This window comes from Salmo salar, chromosome ssa27 (assembly GCF_905237065.1).
Source record: "Salmo salar chromosome ssa27, Ssal_v3.1, whole genome shotgun sequence".
In the NCBI taxonomy this organism is placed as follows: Eukaryota; Metazoa; Chordata; class Actinopteri; order Salmoniformes; family Salmonidae; genus Salmo; species Salmo salar.
In genome coordinates this window covers 29,447,193-29,472,500 of record NC_059468.1, presented here as the reverse complement: position 1 = coordinate 29,472,500, position 25,308 = coordinate 29,447,193, and the positions used below count along the sequence as shown (strand labels likewise).

The 25,308-nt window shown below is 43.2% G+C and overlaps 2 protein-coding genes across 7 annotated transcripts in view; both read right to left on the bottom strand.

Annotated features, from left to right (window-relative positions):
- LOC106588888 (histone acetyltransferase KAT2B) overlaps window positions 1-10,034 on the bottom strand; it is a 16,950-nt gene extending 6,916 nt beyond the window's left edge. For both annotated transcript variants that reach the window (XM_014178405.2, XM_014178406.2), the window contains exons 1-9: window positions 9,708-10,034; window positions 8,576-8,702; window positions 8,263-8,408; window positions 8,100-8,186; window positions 7,758-7,939; window positions 7,194-7,385; window positions 6,965-7,068; window positions 1,136-1,261; window positions 753-892 (exon numbers count right to left, since the gene is read on the bottom strand). In XM_014178405.2, the coding sequence (XP_014033880.2) occupies window positions 753-892; window positions 1,136-1,261; window positions 6,965-7,068; window positions 7,194-7,385; window positions 7,758-7,939; window positions 8,100-8,186; window positions 8,263-8,408; window positions 8,576-8,702; window positions 9,708-9,908 (1,305 nt within the window). In that variant the 5' untranslated portion in view covers window positions 9,909-10,034. The remainder of the gene's footprint in view (window positions 1-752; window positions 893-1,135; window positions 1,262-6,964; window positions 7,069-7,193; window positions 7,386-7,757; window positions 7,940-8,099; window positions 8,187-8,262; window positions 8,409-8,575; window positions 8,703-9,707) is intronic.
- A 1,090-nt stretch (window positions 10,035-11,124) lies between these two features.
- LOC106588886 (ras-related protein Rab-5A) lies at window positions 11,125-17,578 on the bottom strand. 5 transcript variants are annotated; one of them, XM_014178401.2, is made up of 7 exons: window positions 17,324-17,446; window positions 16,188-16,278; window positions 15,200-15,429; window positions 14,952-15,103; window positions 14,625-14,747; window positions 14,425-14,518; window positions 11,125-14,232 (listed from the first exon to the last, which is right to left on the bottom strand). In XM_014178401.2, exons 3-7 carry the CDS (start codon window positions 15,363-15,365, stop codon window positions 14,117-14,119), a joined length of 651 nt encoding a protein of 216 aa, XP_014033876.1. In that variant the 5' UTR covers window positions 15,366-15,429; window positions 16,188-16,278; window positions 17,324-17,446; the 3' UTR covers window positions 11,125-14,116. The 5 variants fall into 5 exon arrangements, with proteins under 5 accessions (XP_014033876.1, XP_014033875.1, XP_014033878.1 ...); XM_014178400.2 differs by lacking the exon at window positions 16,188-16,278 and having other exon boundaries at window positions 17,324-17,578; XM_014178403.2 differs by lacking the exons at window positions 16,188-16,278; window positions 17,324-17,446 and adding an exon at window positions 17,482-17,561.
- Window positions 17,579-25,308: the final 7,730 nt, after the last annotated feature.

The following is a 25,308-nucleotide window of genomic DNA, read 5'->3' as shown; positions in this document are numbered from 1 at the left end:
ATCAGATATCCATGCACTAACTGATTTTTAACTGAGATGGAATAGAGTGTAACAGATAAATTTAGAAATGCATGTTATTCAATTATTGCACCCACTGCTTGCGAGCGTCTGCATTGCCAAGGGCTAAAATAGAAGTCCTTTCTATTTCTGACGCAGATCGCGGTGCAAGTCCTGCCTCTCCCATCTCCTCATTGGTTTATAGAAGCAGGTACCCACGTGCCATCTCCTTATTGGTTATACCCACGTGGGTGACTGAAAGACGAACGAGGTCAGTGGCGGTAATGCACCTAATTTATGAAAGTTGCCAATTGCAATATAAAGTCAAGAGAAGAAAAAGCCTGGAAGGAAGAGAGATGACTAGAAATGATTCGGTTGACCGTTTTATGTGTGGATAAATTGGCGGAGTAGAAGACCTTGTGCATTTCAGGTAAAATAACAACTCAATGTTTATATCCCAGGACAAATTAGCGAGCAACAGCAAGCTAGCTAAATAGGACAAATTAGCTGGCAAGTGCAAGCTAACTAGCTAAATTGCCATACATGTTTAATGCTTTTCGACCTGTCCCCAAATTAATATAATTGGTTCAGAGTTTGTTTTGATATTTTAACCTGCGTGTCGTGATCGCGTTTGGTGTTGGGGGACAAAATAAATGTATGCACGATGGCGCACGCGCGCAGCCGGTTTGGGTTCTGTGTTAAGCTCTGGAATTATTGATGACTATATGTTGGACTGACTGAGCGTTTGATGTTACCTCTGGTCCCAGCATGGAGGTCGGGTCAGTAATGGTTGCCATGACTTCGTTGATGAGTTCCATGGGGATGTCACCGACGATCCGGAGCTTCTTAGTCTCGTCATGGGGTATGGGCTCCGATGGCTTCCGCTTCTGCCCACCTACACAGGTAGATCATATGTCAAGTTGCCCCTAGAAACGGATCTAAAGCCAGATTTTTTTATTTTTTTATTGACCCTTATTTTACCAGGTAAGTTGACTGAGAACACATTCTCATTTACAGCAACGACCTGGGAAATCGTCTCAGGGGAGAGGAGGAGGGATGAATGAGCCTAATGGTTAAGATTATAATTTCTGGTGGGTAAGCTGATTCTAGATCTGTGTCCAGAGCCTGTTGTGTTTACCTGGGCTGGGTTCCAGAGCAGAGGCTGTCTTCCTGGCAGGACTGACACTGCCACAGCTGGATGGGTCCACTGAAACTGGGCTGGTGCTGTAGTACAGAGGCCTGGCCACCGGTGGCGCACTGATCACTGTCATTATACACAGGTGAGATCATCAGATTAATTTAACAGTGGAGAGAAGCACTCATATCAATCACATCTTTCAAAGCGTGAGCATCACAAGTTATGGGCTAAACAAGGAAGTGAGTTACAAAAATAATATGATCGCTGTGCAGAGTTGCCAGGTGTAGCTAGAATTTCCAGCCCAAAGACCACTCAAAACCCACCCAAAAGGCCTGAAAACTAGCCCTTTTTCTTTTTTTACAGCAATAGAGAAGTTGCCATATTTATACAATAAACCCTTTTTCCATAACGTTATCAAGGCAATTAAGAAGGAATATCGTAGTAATTTGTAACAACATTAGAAGCAAAATTAGATTTTCCTCAAAATAATAATTATTGCGAACTATGACATGATGTACTGAAGGAATTTGAATATTTTGGAAGACAAAATGTAATTCGCTCTTATTAAATTCGCCTTATCCTTTTTCTTCAATGATGTTTATTTAACTTGTTTGACTGCTATGATTAAGCAATAAGACACAAGGGGGTATGGTATACGGCCAATATACAGTACCACGGCTGTTCTTAAGCATGATGCAACACGGAGTGCCTGGATACGGTCATTAGCCGTGGTATATTGGCCATATACAACAAACCCCCGGGGTGTATTTTTGCCATCATAAATTGGTTACCAACGTAATTACTACAGTAAAAAAAAGTTGTCTTACCCATGGTATATGGTCTGATATACCACGGCTTTCAGCCAATCAGCATTCAGGGCTTGAACCAGGTTTATAATTGTAAATATATGATCCCTTCTGATCCCTCCTGTCTCAGCCTCCAGTATTTATGCTGCAGTAGTTTATGTGTCGGGGGGCTAGGGTCAGTCTGTTACATCTGGAGTATTTCTCTTGTCTTATCCGGTGTCCTGTGTGAATTTAAATATGCTCTCTCTAATTCTCTCTTTCTCTCTTTCTGTCTTTCTCTCGGAGGACCTGAGCCCTAGGACCATGCCTCAGGACTACCTGGCATGATGACTCCTTGCTGTCCCCAGTCCACCTGGCCTGCTGCTGCTCCAGTTTCAACTGTTCTGCCTGCGGCTATGGAACCCTGACCTGTTCACCGGACATGCTTGTTGCACCCTCGACAACTACTATGATTATTATTATTTGACCATGCTGGTCATTTATGAACATTTTAACATCTTGACCATGTTCTGTTATAATATCCACCCTGCACAGCCAGAAGAGGACTGGCCACCCCTCATAGCCTGGTTCCTCTCTAGGTTTCTTCCTAGGTTTTTGGCCTTTCTAGGGAGTTTTTCCTAGGGAGTTTTTCCTAGCCACCGTGCTTCTTTCACATGCTTTGCTTGCTGTTTGGGGTTTTAGGCTGGGTTTCTGTACAGCACTTTGAGATATCAGCTGATGTACGAAGGGCTATATAAAAATAAATTTGATTTGAAATTTGATATCCCCTTTGCGCATGTGCATAACTATGCAGGAGAGTTTGAGTGATAAAAGTTGGACATCTCGAAATCTCTGAGCCTGAAACTTTGACGAACATAAAAAACTAATGTCATGCTATTTTCTGGCAATTGTGCTGTTATTATGTGCTAGATGTTAAAACTACAAACAGTTAAATGGCCCATTTGCGAGATTGACTTGTCATTTCAATAGGCATAGGCTAGTGACTAAAGAAATGACATGGCGGCCGCGGTGCTACGTAGAAATAGCCCAAAAACACACAAACAATACATTTTCTCCCACGACATCATTTTTAAAGTAGCCCAATTTGTCGGTAAAACCACAAATATGGCAACACTGTTGCTGTGATAGAAATTTATGGATTTTCGCCATTTTTAAAAGTCCAATCCAATACAGCTGTAGCAGGCTTGCACCCCTTCCCGACCCAATTTCAACCACACCCCTTTCAAGTCCCACTTTGAGGCAAAATGTTCCCACGCCAGGAGCCTGGGGACGATGTTAAGGGGTATTAGGCCAAGTTACATGGTCTGTAACCTGATTTGATGTGTGCATCGATGTGAGAAATCAGAGTATGAGGGCTGCGTTGTATGTACATGTGCCCAGGAAACAGCAAACTTCCCAGGGTCCAGGGCCAACTCCTTCTTGACATCTTGGTCCAAGGAGATTAGTATTTGTTCAGTTGGTGACCCCCCCCCCAAAAAAAATAACACATTTTGGGAAAACTAAAAACAGCCATGCCAAACTAAAGACTCAAAACCAAACGAAAGGCCTCATGGCCACCAAACAAACCAGCAGCCTCACAGCTCTGCCAGCTGGGACAGACTGACGATCACCCTAAATGCCTGCACCTGATGTGCTTATGAAGGCTTCCTAGCAGAGCCCCGGCCTTGACCCGGTTGGTGCTGCCACCTGGTGGTGGGGTGTGGAAGTGTATCCTGGTAGTGCAGGGGTCTTCAACCTTTTGTTGCACAGGGACCCCCTCCCATGCAAACAGACGACCCAGGGACACCCATCATACGTTAGCAAAAACAATTAATTCACATGTCTTGTCTTATCATCAGGTGAATGATAATGGCAAGGATAAGTAATAAACCTTTTAAAATGAATAGATTTGGAATAGTAAAAAAAAAAATTGACCTCCCCACATTATAATTGGAAGAGGAAGTGTAAAATCTAGCATAACCTATTAGCTAGACATCCAAACACATTTTCGCTAAAGAGAAGCAGTTTAGATGGCTGAACAAAGGTTAGCCATGTGTTGGCAATCATGTATGTCCAAGTCAAGAAAACTTACCAGCAGACAGCGGAACTTGTTGCAATGGAAGCCTAGTGACTGGTAGCCTATTGACCGTAGCCTACTGACCAGTAGTCTACTGACCGGTAGCCTACTGACCGGAGCCTACTGACCGGTTATCTACTGACCGGTAGCCTAGTGACCGTAGCCTATTGACCGGTAGCATACTGACTGGTTATCTACTGACCGGTAGCCTACTGACAGATAGCCTACTGACTGGTAGCCTACTGACCGGTAGCCTTTGACCGGTAGCCTATTGACCTATTCGTGGGTGCTTTGTACTACTCCCTTCACAGAACAACGCAAACTGGCTCTAACCAGAATAGAAAGAGGAGTGGGAGGTCCTGGTGCACAAATGAGCAAGTGGACAAGTACATTAGAGTGTCTAGTTTGAGAAACAGATGCCTCACAAGTCCTAAAATGGCAGCTTCATTGAATAGTACCCGCAAAACAACAGTCTCAACGTCAACAGTGAAGAGGTGACTCCAGAATGCTAGCCTTCTAGGCAGAGTTCCTCCGTCCAGTGTCTGTGTTCTTTTGCCCATCTTAACCTTTTCTTTTTATTGGCCAGTCTGAGATATGGCTTTTATTTGCAACTCTGCCTAGAAGGCCAGCATCCCGGAGTCGCCTCTTCACTGTTGATGTTGAGACTGGTATCCATTAAAAATCAGCCGTTTCTCCAGCTACAATAGTCATTTACGACATTAACAATGTCTACACTGTATTTCTGATCAATTTGATGTTATTTTAATGGACAAAAAATGTGATTTCCTTTCGAAAACAAGGACATTTCTAAGTAACCTCAAACTTTTCAATGGTAGTGTATGTAATTCAAAATGTGTTTATTCTGTTGTTGCTAGCGATATTCATAAAAAACATTTAAAAATATATATACAGTACCAGCCAAAAGTTTATACACACCTACTCATTCAAGGGTTTTTCTTTATTTGTAATCTTTTCTCAATTGTAGAATAATAGAGAAGTCATCTAAACTATGAAATAACACATATGGAATCATGTAGTAACCAAAAAAGTGTTTGGTTACTACATGTTTGGTTCCAATTATTTTGGATTCTTCAAAGAAGCCACCCTTTGCCTTGATGACAGCTTTGCACCCTCTTGGCATTCTCTCAACCAGGTTCATGAGGCAGTCATCTAGAATGCATTTCAATTAACAGGTGTGCCTTGTTAAACGTTAATTTGTGGAATTCCTTTCCTTCTTAATGCGTTTGAGCCAGTCTGTTGTGTTGTGACAAGGTAGGGGTGGTATACAGAAGATAGCCCTATTTGGAAAAATACTAAGTCCATATTATGGCAAGAACAGCTCAAATATGCAAAGAAAAACAACAGTCGATCATTACTTTATGACATGAAGTCCAGTCGATACAGAACATTTCAAGAACTGTGAAAGTTTCTTCAAGTGCAGTCACAAAAACCATCAAGCGCTATGATGAAACTGGCTCTCATGAGGACCACCACAGGAAAAGAAGACTCAGAGTTACCTCTGCTGCAGAGGATAAGTTCATTAGAGTTAACTGCATCTCAGATTGCAACCCAAATAAATGCTTCACAGAGTTCAAGTAACAGACACATCTGTGACGACCCTTCCACTCTGTCTGCCAAATTCTTTCTCTATGCTCTTGTTTTCCTTAATAGGAAGTTGGTGGGCGGAGCCGGGAGGGTCATCAGAGAAATGGGACACACCTGGGCTCGGGTGTGTCCCAGGATAAATGCACCTCTTCCCCATTCATTGAGGAGACTCTCCATGCAGACACACTGATAGATTTTGGATTGAGGCATTTTTTTGTGGCTGTTTTTGTTTGTTTGCGTTGGCACCTTTCAACACCCCTCATTATCACATTTATACACGCAACCATTCACTTACACTACTGATTACTGACAACACACACCATTGTTAATTGTATTTAGTTTACTTTAGTTAATAAATATATTTTGTTATTCCTTATCTCCACGTCGTCTCCCTTTTTGTTATGGGCTTCGAGCCGGTTCGTGACACATCTCAACATCAACTGTTCAGAGGAGACTAAGTGAATCAGGCCTTCATGGTCGATTTACTGCAAAAAGAAACCACTACTAAAGGACACCAATAAGAAGAGACTTGCTTGGGCCAAGAAAAATTTGCAATGGACATTAGACTGGTGAAAATCTGTCCTTTGGTCTGATGAGTCAAAAAGTTAGATTTTTGGTTCCAACCGCCGTGTCTTTGTGAGACGCAGAGTAGGTGAACGGATGATCTCCGCATGTTTGGTTCGCACCGTGAGGCATGGAGGTGGTGTGTGGGTGCTGCAGCGATACACCATCCCATCTTTTTTGCGCTTAGTGGGACTATCATTTGTTTTTCCAAAGGACAATGACCCAACACACCTCCAGGTTGTGTAAGGGCTATTTGAGCAAGAAGGAGAGTGATGAAGTGCTGCATCAGATGACCTGGCCTCCACAATCACCCGACCTTGACCCAATTGAGATGGTTTGTGATGATTTAGAGTGAAGAAAAATTAGCCAACAATTGCTCAGCATTTGTGGGAACTCCTTCAAGACTGTTGGAAAAGCATTCCAGGTGAAGCTGGTTGAGAGAATGCCAAGAGCGTGCAAAGCTGTCATCAAGGCAAAGGGTGGCTACTTTGAAGAATATCAAATATATTTTAATTTGTTTAACACTTTTTTGGTTACTTTATGATTCCATATGTGTTATGTCATAGATTTAATTCATTCACTATTGTTCTACAATGTAGAAAATAGTAAAAATAAAGAAAAACCCTTGAATGACTAAGTTTGTTCAAACTTTAAACTGGTACTGTATATGTTCATGGACCCCCTGCAGAGCCCCCCGGTTGTAAATACCCCTGTGCTAGTGTGTTGCCTAATTGTGTGCTAACACTAAACTACCCCCCATATATCACTGGCCACAGTTCAAGGGTCAGGTGTGTTTACCTGTATGGATGGGGATCTGTCCTCCTGTGGATCCAACCAGGAAGTTTTCGCTCCAGATGGGAGAGCTGTGACTGTACACTTCCTCCTCCAACATGGACAGGAATCTACAGCACACAGATGTCTTCATCATCACACCTACTGTTGACAGAGACAAGGAATCCTCCTCTACCTCGTGTGTGTGTGTGCGTGTGTGCACGATGCGTATGTATTCCCTCAGTGTGTCTCTTACTTGGGGAAGTGTGTGAGGATGAGAGTGCGTTTCTCTGGGGGTAACGTATCCTTCTCCTGCCTGGCCTGCTCTAGCAGCTGTTTCCTCATCACAGTGAAGACTGAGCCCAGCAGGGTCCGACCGAAGATCTGGGTCGTTTCGTACCGCGGTAGACTGTCACAGAACTGGGGGACGTTGCAGTAGCACAGCCATCTGGGGGGAAAAACACACCACAAAAATATGGGCTTGATTATGGGTTATAACGGTGATACAATTTGAATGAAATGTGTGCATCATGTATTGGTATGAAGAGGTTTTCATCAGCTCTAGGAGGACAGTGTATCTGTTGGTACCAAGGTTCAAGTTACAGGTGTACTGGGCACTAAACACACCAGAGCTACAGTAATCGATGTTTAAGTGTTTGCGAAATGAAGGTGGGCACTGAGACCCCCATAAGCATTAAGAACATGAAGCCAGCCCACAGTGTGGTCAGTGCAGTGTGTATAAACATGTCACGACTGTGAACACATCATCAAAGTGCGCCTGCCAGCAGTTGCAATTGAATCATCAAAAGGCGCCTGCTACCTGGTGTAGTTTACTTTGTACCCGGCAGCATCATCAGCAGGAGCCCGCTGTCGTCTCTGCGAGGGCGTCTCCAGCTGCCAGTAGTTGATCTGGTTGAGGAACATCTTGGCCAGCTCCACGATGGTCTGTCGCTCCTTGGAGGGAAGATGGCTGAACTTGTACTGGACAAAGTTATTCACCCCCTATTGAAGACACACAGAGATCATGTAAACAACATATAATGTCTACATCTTGTGGAAGTCTGATCTAAATGTGATATTTTATGTCACTTTTCCTCAGAGTGTGTGTGTGTGTGCGTGCGTGCGTGCGTGCGTGCGTGTGTGTGTGTGTGTGTGTACTTGCCTGTTCGATGCTGGGTTTCTCAAAGGGAGGACTCTCCTGTGCCTCCACTACAGGTTTGCCCATCTGTAGGATGCATTTCCTCAACAGCTGAAGGAGAAAGAAGAAATTGTGAGACAGATGCACTGAAAGTAATGTGTTGTTGACATGTTGAGCTGTGGCCTACCTTGAAGAGGGAGAAGTAGACTTGTTTGGTGTCAGCGTCCTCCTCTTTGTGAACACATGTGTACAGGTACTCCACGTCCAGGACTATACCCAGAAGCCTGTTCATCTCCTCCTCTGAGACGTTCTCCAGGTGGGTTACATGGTCACCTGAGAAGGAGAGAAAGTAAAAGAGAGAGAGACAGAGAGAGACAGAGAGGGAGGGAGAGGACAGACTTTATTTTGTTTTTCTGACTAATGTAGCTCTGAAAACCTGCTTTATTACTTGGCTTTTCTGGAACATTACATCTGCCTGTACCATCTACCCCTAGTCTTACCCAGTGTGTGGGAACAACTGCGGCAGGGCTCCAGCAGGTTGACAGAGTTGGGCAGCTGGTCCGTACGGGGCGGCGTTGGAGGGGGGTTCTGGCTCTTCCAGCCGTTACACTTACAGGCCCCCTCAGCCTACAGCACAGGGTCACAAGGGTTATAAAGCCACATAAGCGCACACACATGCTATTACATGTTTATAAACCTGTTTAACTTCTCTGATATCTTCATAAGTTGACAAGTGATGGACAGCTTGGTAAACAAGTGGCATACTAGCGCTAACTTTGCTGCTGATATCTACTTTATTGAGGAAACTGTACTTACTATGACTGAGATATGTGGTTGTCTCACCTAGCTATTTTAAAGGGAAAATCTACTCAAAACTATATTTTAGTCGTTTTTGAGTGGATTTTCGCTTTAAGATGAATTCACTACCTGTAAGTCCATCTGGATAAGAGCCTCTGCTAAAGCTAAATTAGTAAAATGTATATGTAAAACGCATAGCTAAGTCCGCGCCTGGTGGGACAGCCCTCTTACTACAAGCGCTACATGTCTGTTATTATTTTCAGCTGGAGCTGCGCACAGGAACATGCGCCGATGGACAACAACAAACTCCGCCCCGCCAGCAGCTGTCACCCTGTCAAAACAAAGACGTCTCTCCTTGCAGATGTTATATAAACGCAATAAATACTTAATACTTTACAACGCCGCGCCACGCTGACAGACAGCAAAAACACTGTCACTTTTCCAGAGGGGTGAATTACACTCCGCACACTCCCCTAGCTTGGAGTCATTAAGGCTATGCACCACCACGCAAAGCCTGAATTTGTCAAAGCGCAAGAGAATGTTTAAATCTACTCTCCCGCCTAGAAAGAAACATTGTAATAGTAAATATGGGAGCGCCATACTGAACATGTTGACGTTTTTGGTCCTGATATTATTTTCCAAAAGGACCATTTTGCATAAATAGAGAATGAGGGATATGAAAAAATATATATATTGTGCGGCAATGGCTTCCTTTACTGCGCTTGCATTATAGCAGCACTGCAAACTAACAAGCATTTGAAGCACAATCCACTTGCAAAACATTGAAAAATGTATAATAATTGCTAAATCATTTAATAATGGACGACAAACTACCTTGCAAGAGGAATACACTCCGAGCTTCTCCAGTTTCTTAGGGCGCGGGGAGGAGCGGAGCTGCGCCTTCTTCGCCGCGATTCGTGCCGATCCTACCGTGGCGCCCGAACCCTCCGTTCCCCCGGCTCCCGGAGCCGCAGGAGCCGATCCCGCCGCACCGATGGCCGGGGAGCCCTGCTGAACCCCTGCGCTCTCGGACATCCTCGATACCGAGACCGAACGCGATCCCCGACCCTGGAGCTAAAACGTTAAAGTGTCCCGTTCTCTATTACACTACCGGAGAATCAGACATGGCGCTCATCCCTACTTTTTTTATTTGTCATTGTAGGTCCGTTTTTTCTCCACTAGGGGAGACAAAAATGGGTATTCCAGTAGGCTATGAATCAGGGGAGAGGTCACAAAAATGTAACAATTTGTAGCAAGAATTTCAAGGTCAAATGTAACCGAGCAGTGACAAATGTAGTGTCAGAAACCGTCATAGGCATAAAAGTAGGCCTAGGCCTGCAGTAGTCTACCGAAATGGGAAGGGCAGACAAAAGCTGCTCCTGATGTCTGCCTTACAAATACCACAATAATGTAACAGGCCTTGTAGTTACACTAGTAGCTAAATGTTAACATATGTTTCCTATTATAGGCCCATTATTGCATTTTACAACATAGTTTTGTTATTCTGACCTGATAATATTCAGTCATCATAACTCCTTGTCTGTAAGCTGTCGGGGCTGCTTTCTGAGAGCCAGGGTGAGGACAAGTCTGATATTTATTTATTTAACCTTTATTTAACTAGGCAAGTCAGTTAAGAACAAATTCTTATTTACAACGATGGCCTACCCTGGCCAAACCCTAACCTTGACGACGCTGGGCCAATTGTGTGCCGCCCTATGGGACTACCAATCACGGCCGGTTGTAATACAGCCTGGTAACACCTAGCACTGAGATGCAGTGCCTTAGACCGCGGTGCCACTCGGGAGCCCAAAGACCACCAGGACCTAAGTTGCTGTGACCTCATTAGGCAAAGCTGAGGGGTCAAATGGTGATTTCCAGACAACTGGGAACTCGGGGAGAAAAAAACGAGGTCAAATCATGACTTTGGAGCTCTAGAAAGATGCCCGAGTGTCTTACATGGAATTCCTAGTTGGATGACCGTTCAGAAGATATTTCTCAGTCAGAGCTCATTTTTGCCCTCCCAGAGTTCCCAGTTGTCTTGAGCACACTGAAGTCTGAGATTTCCCAGTTCCCAGTTGTTTTAAACGCAGCAAATGGTCAGAGAAACATTACATAACTTCACAGGAGACCTCAGGCAGAGTGGTAGGGGTTCTTTACCCTTAACAGAGTACAGTAAGAGTAACTGGAACACCTGAAAACAACCTTAAAACAAAAGATTTTACTCCACACACAATACAACCTCCATCCCATATAAATTCTACATTTTATTTCTGTATTTATTTGGTCATTATTTAACAGTACTGTAAAATGCTTGCATTTGTTATTTTTTTCCCCATCTGCAATTAACTTTCCACAGCAACAACAAACAATGTACATCCCTATGAGTTAATCCATTTATTCATCATCATCATCATGATCCACCAGCTAGTACCAACAGTAGAACAGAACAGTCTCTTTTTATTCTACTACTACTACTACTACTGTTGTTGTTACATTGTTCCTACAACGTTGTTACATTCTTACTGAGACGTTATGAGACAGGCGGACGGTTTTGTCAATCCGATCTGTTCCCGCGACAGGGATTCAACACCCAGACAGTGTATGGTGTGTGAGTTCAGTTCTAGTGGGACAAAGAGTATTGGACAGGGATTCTTAGCTTTAGGTCGCTAACAAAATTATTAATGAAATGCGAGAGAGAATATTAAAAAATAGAAAACCAAAAAAAATCCAGTTTTTCTTGAAAAAAAAACATAAGACAGACCACTAAAGAAATGCAAGTACATTTTTTGGTTAACAACACTACACACATTTATAAAGACCACCATCGAGTAGAATAGATTTTTTTGTGTGTGAAAAAAAAACTCCAAACCCATACAAAGTGTTTTTTTTTGTGCTAACTGTACAGTATTTTGTTATTTAATGATTATCTAGACAACTCCCTAGCAAGCATTAGTCCTGTCAATTACCCTATTTACAGCATATTATTTATAAATATATTTATATCACACTGGCTGTAATTATGACAAGATATATTCATGAGCGTCATTAGTGCAAGGCATGAGGAAGACAGACCTGGAGAGAGGGGTGGGGGGGGGGGTCCAGAGTTTAAAAATAACACAAAAAAGTGTATGTTTTAGCTTGTGGTTAGGTGTGTTATATTATGGTAATTAGATCTAGCAGGGTTGGGAGAGAAATAAACCTGTGTGTATGTGTGTGTACACAGTGTGTGTGTGTCATGTGTGTTTGTTGTCTTTGAGGATATTTGTATCACCAGACAGCCCAGTCCCCCTGTGTACACACACTGACAGACAGTGTCAAAAGCACTTCCTATAGAACAGGGGATGAATAGTGACTGATCTCAGTGTCCGTGAAAAAGAGAGTGACACCCCAAATGGCACCCTATTCCCTATGTAGTGCACTACTTTTGACCAGGGCCCGAGCTCTGGTCAAAAGTAGTGCACTACATAGGGAATAGGGTGTCATTTGGGACGCAGAAGGCCCTGGTGTCAGCGGATTCCTAATGACACCTACAGAGGACACCTACAGAGGTCACCTCACCATGCTCCCCTGTCTCTCCAACCAGCACCTTGTTTATACCTGGACAGGCAATAGGCCTCAACCATGACCTAATCTCATCCATTACATGTTGAGACATAACGGACAGCTGACATCATAGCCCATATAGATCAGGATCATCCCCTCCCTCGGACAGAAACCATCAGGACAGGATGGGGAGGGGTCTGGAGGCTTGGAATTGGGGGGGGGGGGTTACTAGTCAACAAGTCTCAGAGGCCGCGATGCCATACTGTGGTGGTAACTGAAGAAGTCACAGAGAAATTACTGTGAACCATTGCACAATGCCACTAGAACAGCTATGCCCAATCCCAATCCCAAACCCACCCCTAGCCCCTTCAATAATTGTGTAGATCTGAAAGGACTGAATAGGTCTATTAGGAGCATTACAGTGATAATGCTCCTAATACACCCTCTGATAGGCTAGGTGGAATGTTCCCCCCCCATTGTTTACAACCTCAAATCCTCTCAGACCTACATGAAGTACATAAGGATTTAGGGAAGGGGTGTTAAACATATGGCCCGCGGCCAGGAGGGGTTCCAATCCAGCCTGCGGGTGGTTTGAGTGAAAATAAAAACAAAATATATATATTTTTGAAACTATATAGAAATGATAATGGACCTACATGCATACAGTTTCTTGACTGTCCAGCTCGATAATAATCACTAGACAATGAGAGAGCATCAAAAATTCGAAAAACGATGGCGGCAAGAAAATAAAACCAATTTTCAGTGCGGCCGTTTTGAATCTTGTTGAAGACCAAATGCGGCCACCAGGTCAAAATGAGTTAGACACCCCTGGTTCACGAGTTAGTTAAGGTTTGATTTGGGACTGAACGCTAGAAGCAGGCAAGGCCCTGGGATGGGGCCAAGAGAGAAGGGAACAACTCTAGTGCTACTAAAAGGTTTAGTTGAGAAAGCATATGAATATGTTACACAAGAGAAAGAGGAGGCCAGACAGACAGAGGGACCAACAGAGAGAGAAACTAGCAGGGACCCAAGTCCCAGTTTTTTTCTTTAGCTTCCTTATGATTTAGCCCTAACAAACCTTTGGAGCCTCTCTTCCCCTCTCATCTCTCCCTCTGTTTTTTTTTTCTGTCAGCGTTTTTGGAGACACTCCTCTTTTCACTTAAGATGTTTTGTGTGCCACTGACTGAAGTTAAAATATATATCTTTTTTTCATCATCATGTTAGGCCTTGTAGTGATACATGCATCCATAATTCCGATGAATAACTGTGAAAAACAAAAATCTAACAAAAACAAGAAAAGGACATGGAGAGATTGCGTATTAGAAACAGTCTATCCCAGGAGAGGAGAGATCAAATCACAGGAGCCCCGCCCTTTAGTCCTGCTGCTAGCCAATAGTCTGGAGGAATGGGGTAGGGAAGGCAGCACTAAATTAAGGGGAAAAAAAGAGTAAGGGGGGAGGAGTCTCAATTAGTAACAGCAGAACCAGTGGGGGAGAGGTGGGGCGTAGTTGAGAGAAATATAGACCAGGATGTTGCTTTGCATTAGTTACTGCAGAGAGGAGAAGGGGAGGAGGGTTCAGATATCAACTTTTTTCATTGCTGCAGATCAGAGTTTTTTTTGTGGGGGGGTGTCGCATTAGTTTACTGCAGCGGAAGTCGGGCATCGGTCGTATTAGTCACTGCAGTAGGTGAGCATCGCATTAGTTACTGCAGCAGGGGGCCTTGGTTGGCTGGGCGGCTTCAGTTAGGTCGACGCCCCTGTTCCGCCCGCTGTTAACTCCAGCGGCTGCAGGCTCACTCTTGGGCAATCTTTTCGCTAGAGCACGGAGGAAAAACAAAACAAAAACTTCAGAAAATGCCAGCTACTGATGAAGATTGCTAGATCAAAACATCCTACTAGTTCACATTTTCTTGTTACTTGTCTAAGTATGTATTAGAGCATTTGCTTGTGCCCTATTCAATTATAGATCAGTAAAGTGATGCGGATCAAGGAGAGAGAGGTACCTACCAATAGCCATGAATATCTCGTTCACATTCATAGATGTCTTGGCCGACGTCTCCATGAAGAGCAAGCTGTTGTCGTCTGCATAAGACCGGGCATCCTGGGAAAACAACCGTGTCAGAGACAGTCACTGTCTGTCAAACTCAGACACACACAGGTGTGTTCTAAAGTGACACGAGACAGGTAAGGGTGTTTGGAGGGCTCACTTGGAAGTCGACGGCTCTCTTGCTGGCGAGGTCAGCCTTGTTGCCTGACAGAGCGATGACAATGTTGGGGCTGGCTTGTCTCTGCAGCTCCTTCACCCAGTTCTTGGCCCGCGCAAATGACTCCTGGAGACAAGAAACATGGTACTCATAACTTCCAAAGGTATTTGAATAATCCCGCGTGAAGGGATCACCAGTGTGACCACCTATGCAAACATGTGAGATCAATTATCATTTTGACAAAGGAAGGAAGGTGGCATTGGTTACATAGTCTATCGAGGTCCAGATCATGAGTGGGGCGTGTATTGATGACATCATGACACCACTTGCCTCGTTTGTGATGTCGTAGACCACGATGGCGGCCTGCGCCCCTCTGTAGTACATGGGCGCCAGGCTGTGGTAGCGCTCCTGTCCCGCCGTATCCCAGATCTCAAACTTCACCGTCGTGTCGTCTAGACACACCGTCTGGGTCAGGAAGGCCGCTGGGGAGGAGAGCAGAGAGACATGTCAAATACATAGTTGACCTGAACTGTAAAAAAAATGGCTTAAGGGCATCATTGAGTGCAGTCGTAAGTCACCTCCTATGGTGCTCTCCTGGAACTCGTGGAACTGGCCCTTGACAAAGCGGAGCACCAGGCTGGACTTGCCCACTGCCGACTCCCCCAGCAGCACTAACTTGAACTGGCAGATCTTGTTCCCAGCGTTAGACCCGTTGGGTCTCGTAGCTCCTCCCCTGTTGGCCATGGCCTGGTCAGATCCCCCGGTCAGTGTCTGTCCCGCACGTCTGACTGCACTTTTAGGGCTTCAGCTGGAGGAGTCGATAGAGGAAAAACAATGATTCACGTGACTCAGATGATATTTTTAACTAGGGCCATGTCAGATGTGTTAGAGATAAGGGTGTTTTGAAGTAGAGATAAAGATGTTTTCATAAAGTCGTTTTGACGCGTAGTTTAACCCTGGCCTAGATCTACATCCTCTATGAGTGAGTCAGGGGTGGACATGCTTCTCGAACGAGAAAAGGAAGAAACCTTGATATCGGAGTCCAGACTTGCCACACAAAGTGATTAACTTAGTAATGAACTACATAATTGATTGGACATTCTTTCCCCTCCTTCCCCAAGGAAGTAAACAATGAATAGATTCTCCTGTCTCCACTGTTGACAAGAGAGAGAAAAACATGTAGAAAAATAAACATGGTTGGGGCAGCAAGTAGCCTAGTGGTTAAGAGCATTGGGCCAGTAACGGTAAGGTCAGCAAGGTGGAACGATCTGCTGTTCTCCCCTGAGCAAAGCTGTTAACCCCCAACAACAAATGCTCCCTGTGAGCCGATGACGTGGACACTGATTAAAGCAGCACCTCTCTGATTCAGAGGGGTTGGGGGTTAAATGTGGAAAACACATTTCGGTTGAATACATTCAGTTGTGCAACTGACTAGGTATCCCCCCCCTTTCCTTGCCACACAGCCAGTCAAACCTAGCTAGCTGACCAGTATATCAGAAAGATGGATCTGAACTGACAGAGCTTTTTCCCTGTTCAAATGTAACTGACAGAAGTTGTGTGCCTTACATGTAAATCTTTCAAGTTGGCAGTAGTAAAAAGATAGAATGATATGGCTCTGAACTCCCCATATGTGTTTCCAGTCAAAACCATTCACGCCCTGTGGGTACACAAAGTAACATTCTCAGTCTAGGTGCTGAAATTTAGCCCCTCAAGTGACAAAACACACATTTGTCATAAGAGGAAAACACTACTCAGCAAGGTGACATATTTACAATCGCATACAGGCTTAAGGGAAAGGCGGTGCAGTGATGTTTTAAGAATGCCTTCCAATGTAAATGGGTTTGCCAATGCCTAGCTAGCTAATAGCGACAAGCTAAAAGGTAAACATGCGCAATAGGCTGACAGCAACGGGCTGTACTGGCTGTTGCCTTCAAGGTGGGAACTCAACTAGCACTTATGAATCAATGGTAGTATGGATAGTTCAAATTTCCAAACTAGCTAGTTACTAGTATAGCTAACGTGAGCTATTCTTCGCTTTATTTTCGTAGCTAGAACATTGAGTGGACGACATTCCCAAATAGAAGCAAATGCTTACCCAACTAACGTTAGATATCTTGCAAATTTAGCTAGCTAGATTATTAGCTTGGTTGTTTAGATAGCTACATCAACATCCGAATTAATAACGTATGCTAGCTAACGTTACATACTAGCTACCTGATTGTTGAACGTCTTGCTAAGCAGCTAGCTAACGTTAACTGGCTGGCAAACTAGCAAAACATGTCAGTATGCGATGATGGAGCTGGCTGGCTAGCTTTTTCAAGAAGATAGCTAGCAAGCAGAAGGGTATGACGAGCACATATCCGCCACGATCACCAAAACGATGATAAACAACCAATATATATATTATTATGAACACTGTTTAAGTCGGAACTTTGAACTGACAAACCCGTTGTTACCGAACGTCAGAGCCCTTCCCAATTCGGGGCCGAGGCCTATTTTTTTGCGTTTCTCATCAGACATGTAATGTTAGCATAGCAAGTTAGCTAGCCAGTTGACAACTAACGAGCTGAAATCCACAACTTGTAACACCATTTCGCGTACTATACCTGAGACCTAGGCGTTGTTTACGAACACAGAATACCCCCAAAAGAGTCTATTCACTAATTAAAGGGCGCAGCGCGGATACGCATTGTTAAACCTACAATTAATTTCAACAACCCAGATCACGTCTCCTCCTTTTTCTTTCTTCTTGCAACTTCCCATTTAGAACCAAAACACAAACATCCCTTCCGCCCCTTCTACACGTCACACAGCACGTCTGCTCTTGCAGAGGATGTAACCAAAGATAGTTATAACTAACCCAAGATACTTTATCTGTGTCGTTTACAGTGGGAGCAAATGAAGCATAGTGGGCAGAACAAGGTCCACCTCGGGCAAAGCCAACCAAGAGCTAACGAGATCCTATTGGCGCGTTGTAGCATGTATGTGCATATTTCCGCTAGGGAACGCCTCCTCTGTGAAGTGCACGTGTGCAGAAACTCAATTCGACCTTGCACTCCTTCTGAACGACATACACTCTAAAAAGGAGGGGTTCAACAAGGGTTCTTCTAAGATCCTCACAGTTCTTTGAAGAACCTTAGGGTTCTTGGCACTGAAAATGGCCCCCAAAAGGTTCTTCCAAGAACCCCATAGGAAGGGGGGTTCATGAGGAACCTCCTTAGTTGGTGGGGGTTCTTAAAGGAACCTAACTGCCCAACTGAAACATTGGGATTTGAATTTTAAAGGACAGCAGGTGCAGGCACTTAACTGAAAAATGTAAAGATCTCCTCAATTTAAGGTAAGGTTTGTCCCTTATATGATCTACATTTATATTGTTTTGTGATGATACCATCTATCTTTTCCTATTTGCGAAAATCTTTCTAAAACAGAAAATAGACACAATTCAATGCATATCAATCAACAAAAAGGTAAGAATATGTAGGCTATAACAATATGTTGAAGGCTAGCTGTATTGGGTGCAGATGACTGAACTGCTCACTTTTGTGTCTGTGTCTGCAGGTATACAGACAAGGAGGCATACAAAGGCATTTCAATTGGTAAGTTATGCAGATCACATTTACCATCCTCCTTTCTAACCTCGTCAATGAATATCCCATAGGCCTCTACATTATGGACAAGGTATGTGTATGAAAACCATTATCAAAACAGTGAATACTGTTGTGTGCATATTTTGTTAATCATCTGTATAAGGACTTTTTTTGGATTCACAGACTTCACCCACCCTACACCTCTGAAGAATATAACAGGAAACCTGTTCGATCACCATGCACTGCAAAATCATTCTGGCTATGGATACAGAGAACATCAACATATAACATCAACAATGTACCCGAAAAGGTTCTTCAAGGATCCATTAAAAGGGATTCTTTAAAGAACCCTTTAAAGGGTTCCCTCGAAGAACTTATAGGGGTTCTCCCACAGTTTCAATTTGAAGAACCCCTAAAGGATACTCCAAGAACCTTTTCTTTTTAGAGTATACTTTTTAGAAACTTTGGCAAGCGTCAACTCTATAAAACGTTATGCACTATATTCGTAACAGATTTAGGGAACAAAAATTAAGATCAGATGTTTAATCGATGAGAAAATGAGCAGAACGTCGACCCAGTTTCAATTAGTTCCATTCTCTCCCACTATCCACGACTGGACTTCCTAAATGAGCAGCACGTCTGCCCAGTTTCACCTAGTTCCATTCTCTCCCACTATCCGTCTGGGACCGGCTATGATCCCTCATGTGTCTGGGACCGGTTATGGTCCCTTTTGTGTCAGGGACTGGCCATGTGGTCCCTCATGTGTCTGGGACCGGTTATGGTCCCTTTTGTTTCGGGGACTGGCCATGCGGTCCCTCGTTTGTCTGGGACTGGCTATTGTTCCTTGTATGTCTGGGACCAGCTATGATCCCTCATGTGACTGGGACTGGCCATGCGGTCCCTTTTGTGTCTGGGACTGGCTATAGTCTCTCATGTGTCTGGGACTGGCTATGGTCCCTCGGTTGTCTGGGATCAGCAAGCTTTTCCTCCTATATTAAACCTAACTGTAGAACTGACTAAATTCGTAAGTAAAACATTTCAGGGACCGGTCAGAAACACTGATCTTGGTCAAGGAGTAAGATGCTGCTGTTATTTGAAACAGAAGAGGGAGCTCAAGGCTTTTAAATGATACCATACATACAGTCCATTGGTGGAGGTCTAGATTTGTGTGATGTGCTTACTATGGTGTCAGTCTCACAGCTGGTCATGATGTCTGGGCTGCCTTGTATGAGTTTTAACAGTTATAAAAGTATGCCGGACATACACACAAAAGATAAATAAGCTATCAACAGCACAGCATAGTAATTTTCTTCTCATATAAGGTTACCTTTCCATTTCCATAATGTGTTATTTATCCAAAAAGGTATTTTTTTTAGCAAGAGTGATTCTGTCAATATCCCCTGTTTTTTTTTAGACCTTCTGTAAATCGGTCAATCAATCTGCAAACCAATGGGTTGACAAAGTAATCAATCGACCAAAACCAATAAAATAATCAATTTTTATTGGTTTTATAAAGAGGTAAACCAGTCACAGCCAAAGTCTTATTAAACCTGAGGATAGAATGGCAGCCGTGAGTTGGCCCACAGACTCTCTTTAGGAAGCCTCTCCTTGCCCCTGGCATGGTATAGTAACATCAGCTACTCTACTTTGACAGTGGGGCTATTCTTAGTACAGTACACTTAGCCCAGTCCAGTACAGCACCGTTATGGGTCATACTTGTTATTCAATGAAGCCAATAGGCAGTACGTCTGTCTGGTCCCTTAGGGCCCAAGTCAAGGAGGTTGTACCAGATGCCTGGACAAACAACAAGATGATGATTCATTTGCCCTCTCCCACTTATACAGTACCAGTCAAAAGTTTGGACACAGCTACTCATTCAAGGGTTTTTCTTTATTTTTCCTATTTTCTACATTGTAGAATAATAGTGAAGACATCAAAACTATGAAATAACACATGGAATCATGCATTAACCAAAAAAGTGTTAAACAAATCAAAATATTTTTTATATTTGAGATTCTTCAAAGTAGCCACCCTTTGCCTTGATGACAGCTTTACACACTCTTGGCATTCTCTCAACCAGCTACACCTGGAATGCTTTTCCAACAGTCTTGAAGGAGTTCCCACATATGCTGAGCACTTGTTGGCTGCTTTTACTTCACTCTGTGGTCCAACTCATCCCAAACCATCTCAATTGGAAGGATGTTGGACCACTAGGTGGCAGGTAGCCTAGTGGTTAGAGCGTTGGACTAGTAACCGAAAGGTTGCAAGATCGAATCCCCAAGGTAAAAAGCTGTTGTTCTGCCCCTGGACAAGGCAGTTCCTTGGCTGTCATTGAAAATACGATTTCTTTCTTAACTGACTTGCCTAGTAATATAAAAATTGGTTTGAGGTCGGGTGATTGTGGAGGCCAGGTCATCTGATGCAGCTCTCCTTCTTTGTCAAATAGCCCTTACACAGCCTAGCGGTGTGCTGGGTCATTGTCCTGTTGAAAAACAAATGATAGTCCCACTAAGAGCAAACCAGATGGGATGGCATATCGCTGCAAAAAAATTGTCTCGCTGCAAAATGCTGTGGTAGCCATGCTGGTTAAGTGTGCCTTGAATTCGAAATAAATCAGACAGTATCACCAACAAAGCATACCTCCTCCATGCTTCTGGGTGGGAACCACACATGCGGAGATCATCCATTCACCTACTCTGAGTCTCCCAAATACACGGCGATTGGAACCAAAAATCTAGAATCTTGACTCATCAGAGCAAAGGACAGATTTCCACTGGTCTAATGTCCATAGCTCATGTTTCTTGGCCAATGCAAGTCTCTTCTTATTATTGGTGTCCTTTAGTATTGGTTTCTTTGCAGCATTTTGACCACAAAGGCCTGATTCGCGCAGTCTCCGCTGAACAGTTGATGTTGAGATGTGTCTGTTACTTGAACTCTGTGAAGAATTTATTTGGGCTGCAATTTCTGAGGCTGGTAACTCTAATGAACGTATCCTCTGCAGCAGAGGTAAATCTGGGTCATCCTTTCCTGTGGCGGTCTTCATGAGATCAAATTTCATCATTGCGCTTGATGGTTTTGTGACTGCACTTGAAGAAACTTTCTTTTGTATACCACCCCTACCTGGTCACAACACAACTGATTGGCTTGAACGTATTAAGAAGGAAAGAAATGCCACGTTCACTTTTAACAAAACACACCTGTTACATGAAATGCATTCCAGGTGACTACCTAATGAAGCTGGTTGAGAGAATGCCAAGAGTGTGCAAAGCTGTCATCAAGGCAAAGGGTGGCTACTTTGAAGAATCAGTCAGTCGGGGCGGCAGCGGAGCCTAGTGGTTAGAGCGTTGGACTAGTAACTGAAAGCTTTCAAGTTCAAATCCCTGAGCTGACAAGGTCCAAATCTGTTTGTTCTGCACCTGAACAAGGCCACTATTCCTAGGCTGTCATTGAAAATAAGAATTTGTTCTTAACTGACTTGCCTAGTTAAATAAAGGTAAAATATATTTTGATTTGTTTAACACTTTTTTGGTTACTACATGATTCTATATGTGTTCTCTCATTGTTTTGATGTATTCACTATTATTTGACAATGTAGAACATAGTAAAAAATAAAGAAAAACCCTTAAATGAGTAGGTGTGTCCAAACTTTTGACTGTTACTGTATAACTAATAGTGATTTATTCTGAAGGAATTGAGCATCCTTTCATGTAAAGTGAGGTCAGTGCATATGCTGTGTGTTTGGATGGCCAGTCATCACTTTATGCTTAATATCACACTAGAAAGAAAATAATGGCAATTATGGCTTTCACACACCCAATCTTCTCCTATCTCCAGAAACTAAGAAAAGGATAAAGGAATGAGAAATATTAAATATCAAATATTACGGTTATTTGTCAGCCAAATCACCACATCCATCGTTATAATTGTTTGTATGGCAAATCTGCACATCTTATATTTTTAAATCTTCAGTCAGCTCTTCATCTTCAGTCAGCTCTTCATCTTCAGTCAGCTCTTAGTTTTGTCTCCTCTCATCTCACCTGATATTGGCTGTTAGATGCGAACCAGGCTTAATATTACTGCTTTCAGGTAAATTTTGTCAAATCTTTCAAAAATGAATGTATTAAAACGGTTATTTTATTTCCATGACAATCTTCATCCATAATGACTGGTTACACGATTATACAATTACTGTGCCAGCCCTACATAAGGCAGCATATTTATTCTATGGATTGAGAATGTCAATGTGTGTGTCAGAGAGTTTGAGAGTGAGTGTGTACACATACATGTGTGTGTGTACATGTGTTAGTGCATTTTGTGTGTGTGTGTTGTTTGGTTTGATTATTAAAGAGAATTGGCCTAGGAAGCATGCTAGACCTGGAGGTCACTGCCATAAACCAGATCATTTGATCTGTGTGTCAGTGGAACAGGCATTGAATCACATTACATCTTTGGTGACCCATGAGTGGACCATGATACCGTGAAATCCAACATCGCTCTCACATGTTTAAATTATTAAACCAAGACGTGAAGTCAGTTGGCCTCGTGCACGCAAGCACGCACACACACACACACACACACACACACACAAAAGACCTAACCTTACCATCTCTCCGGTCATTTGACTGCTACAGAGAGTGCGTCCAAAGATGATTCTCTGAATAAGTCTGACAGCTATCATTTATCCTCTATCTGAATATGACCTCTGCTATGACCTCTGCAGAGTCATCAAACGAGCATAAGGACAATATAGGAATAAGGTGGAATCATATTACACAAGCTCTGACGCCTGCCGCATGTGGCAGGGGCTACAGTCTATTACGGATTACAAAGGAAGACCCAACTGTGATCAGCCCAATGATGCAGACGAACTCATTGCAGACGAACTCATTGCATTTTATGCACGATTTGACATCAACATCGAGCTGGGTGTGAGGGCCGTCACCGACCCAGAGGACTGGGTGATCTTGCTCTCCGAGGCCAGCGTGAGAAGGGTGTTTAATCAGGTCAACACCCGCAAGGCCACAGGCCCCAAAGGTATTTCAGGGTGCATTTTCAGAGCATGCGCAGATCAGCCGGCAGGCATATTCACGGTCATTTTCAACCTCTCCTTGTCCCAGTCGGTAATCGCCACATGTTTTAAGATGACCACAATCATCCCTGTTCCTAAGACCTCTCTTAACTCTAATTTGCATACCACCCCAACAGATCCATTGATGACGCAATCTCAATTGCTCTCCACACTGCCCTCACCCACCTAGATAAGAGGAATACCTACAGTATGTGAGAATGTTGTTCATTGACTACCTCCTGCGACTGGATCCTAGACTTGAGTTTGAGTTTATTTTTACAGGGACATTGCACATTAATCAACGTTTCAGTAAAAGTGCCGGTTTTAGCCAACCGGCTAATTTTCAACCGCAGTCCCTGGGCAGGTTTTTAAAAACAATTACAATACAGACAATCATTGAGCAGTGAGCACACGCAGAGCAACATAGGACAAGCAGGACATAGCATGCAGACAGAGCAACATAGCACAAAAAGCAACAAGACAAAATCCATAAAAACAACAAAGTGTTTCCACACCTCACAAGCTACAGACAACAGACAACATGGAAAGCAACAATACACAGCTAGGGATTATGTTCACAAATCTGATTGACCTTTAGCCATGTCTTCATGTTTTTTGTGAAAGTGTGATAGGTGGTGCAGTTATGTGTGTCTGATGGCAGTGTATTCCAGACATGGGACGCCCTCACAGAGAAAGCAGATTGACTAAAGGTGCTTTTCCTTAAGGGAACTATACAGTCACCTCTCATGGCAGACCTTGTGGATCTGCTGCCATATGTTTGGGTTTTCTGTTTAACAAAAATACTGAGTGGAGGGGAGCCAGGCCATTTAGGATCTTGAATACAAGACATACATCAGTGACAGCTATCATTGACTCTCTATCTGATTAAGACTGGCAGCTATCATTGACTCTCTATCTGATTAAGACTGACAGCTATCATTGACTCTCTATCTGATTAAGACTGGCAGCTATCATTGACTCTCTATCTGATTAAGACTGACAGCTATCATTGACTCTCTATCTGATTAAGACTGACAGCTATCATTGACTCTCTATCTGATTAAGACTGACAGCTATCATTGACTCTCTATCTGATTAAGACTGACAGCTATCATTGACTCTCTATCTGATTAAGACTGACAGCTATCATTGACTCTCTATCTGAATAAGACTGACAGCTATCATTGACTATCTGATTAAGACTGACAGCTATCATTGACTCTCTATCTAATTAAGACTGACAGCTATCATTTATCCTCTATCTGAATATGACCTCTGAATATGACTATCATTGACTCTCTATTGACAGCTATCATTGATCCTATATCTCATATACATGTGAGATAGAGGATATACACTTTATACTGATCACTTCTTTAACAGTACTACGCTGTTTACTGTAGACTCCTCTCTTTAACAGTACTACGTTGTTTACTGTAGACTCCTCTCTTCTTTAACAATACTACGCTGTTTACTGTAGACTCCTCTCTTCTTTAACGGTACTACGCTGTTTACTGTAGACTCCTCTCTTCTTTAACAATACTACGCTGTTTACTGTAGACTCCTCTCTTCTTTAACAGTACTACGTTGTTTACTGTAGACTCCTCTCTTCTTTAACAGTACTACGCTGTTTACTGTAGACTCCTCTCTTCTTTAACAATACTACGCTGTTTACTGTAGACTCCTCTCTTCTTTAACAGTACTACGCTGTTTACTGTAGACTCCTCTCTTCTTTAACAGTACTACGCTGTTTACTGTAGACTCCTCTCTTCTTTAACAATACTACGCTGTTTACTGTAGACTCCTCTCTTCTTTAACAGTACTACGCTGTTTACTGTAGACTCCTCTCTTCTTTAACAGTACTACGTTGTTTACTGTAGACTCCTCTCTTCTTTAACAGTACTACGTTGCTGACAGTAGACCCCTCTCTTCTGTAAAAGAAATCAAATCAAATGTTATTGGTCACAAACACATATTTAGCAGATGTTATTGCGGGTGTAGCGAATTGCTTGTGTTCCTAGCTCCAACTCTG

Bases quoted from the DNA above. Each gene is read 5' to 3' on its own strand.
- LOC106588886 (XM_014178400.2), bottom strand. From the start codon at position 15,365: ATGGCCAACAGGGGAGGAGCTACGAGACCCAACGGGTCTAACGCTGGG. The intron at 15,104-15,199 runs GTGACTTACGAC...TCTCCTCCCCAG, and splicing joins CCAGGAGAGCACCATAGGAG to CGGCCTTCCTGACCCAGACG. The intron at 14,748-14,951 runs GCAAGTGGTGTC...TCTTGTCTCCAG, and splicing joins TCTACGACATCACAAACGAG to GAGTCATTTGCGCGGGCCAA.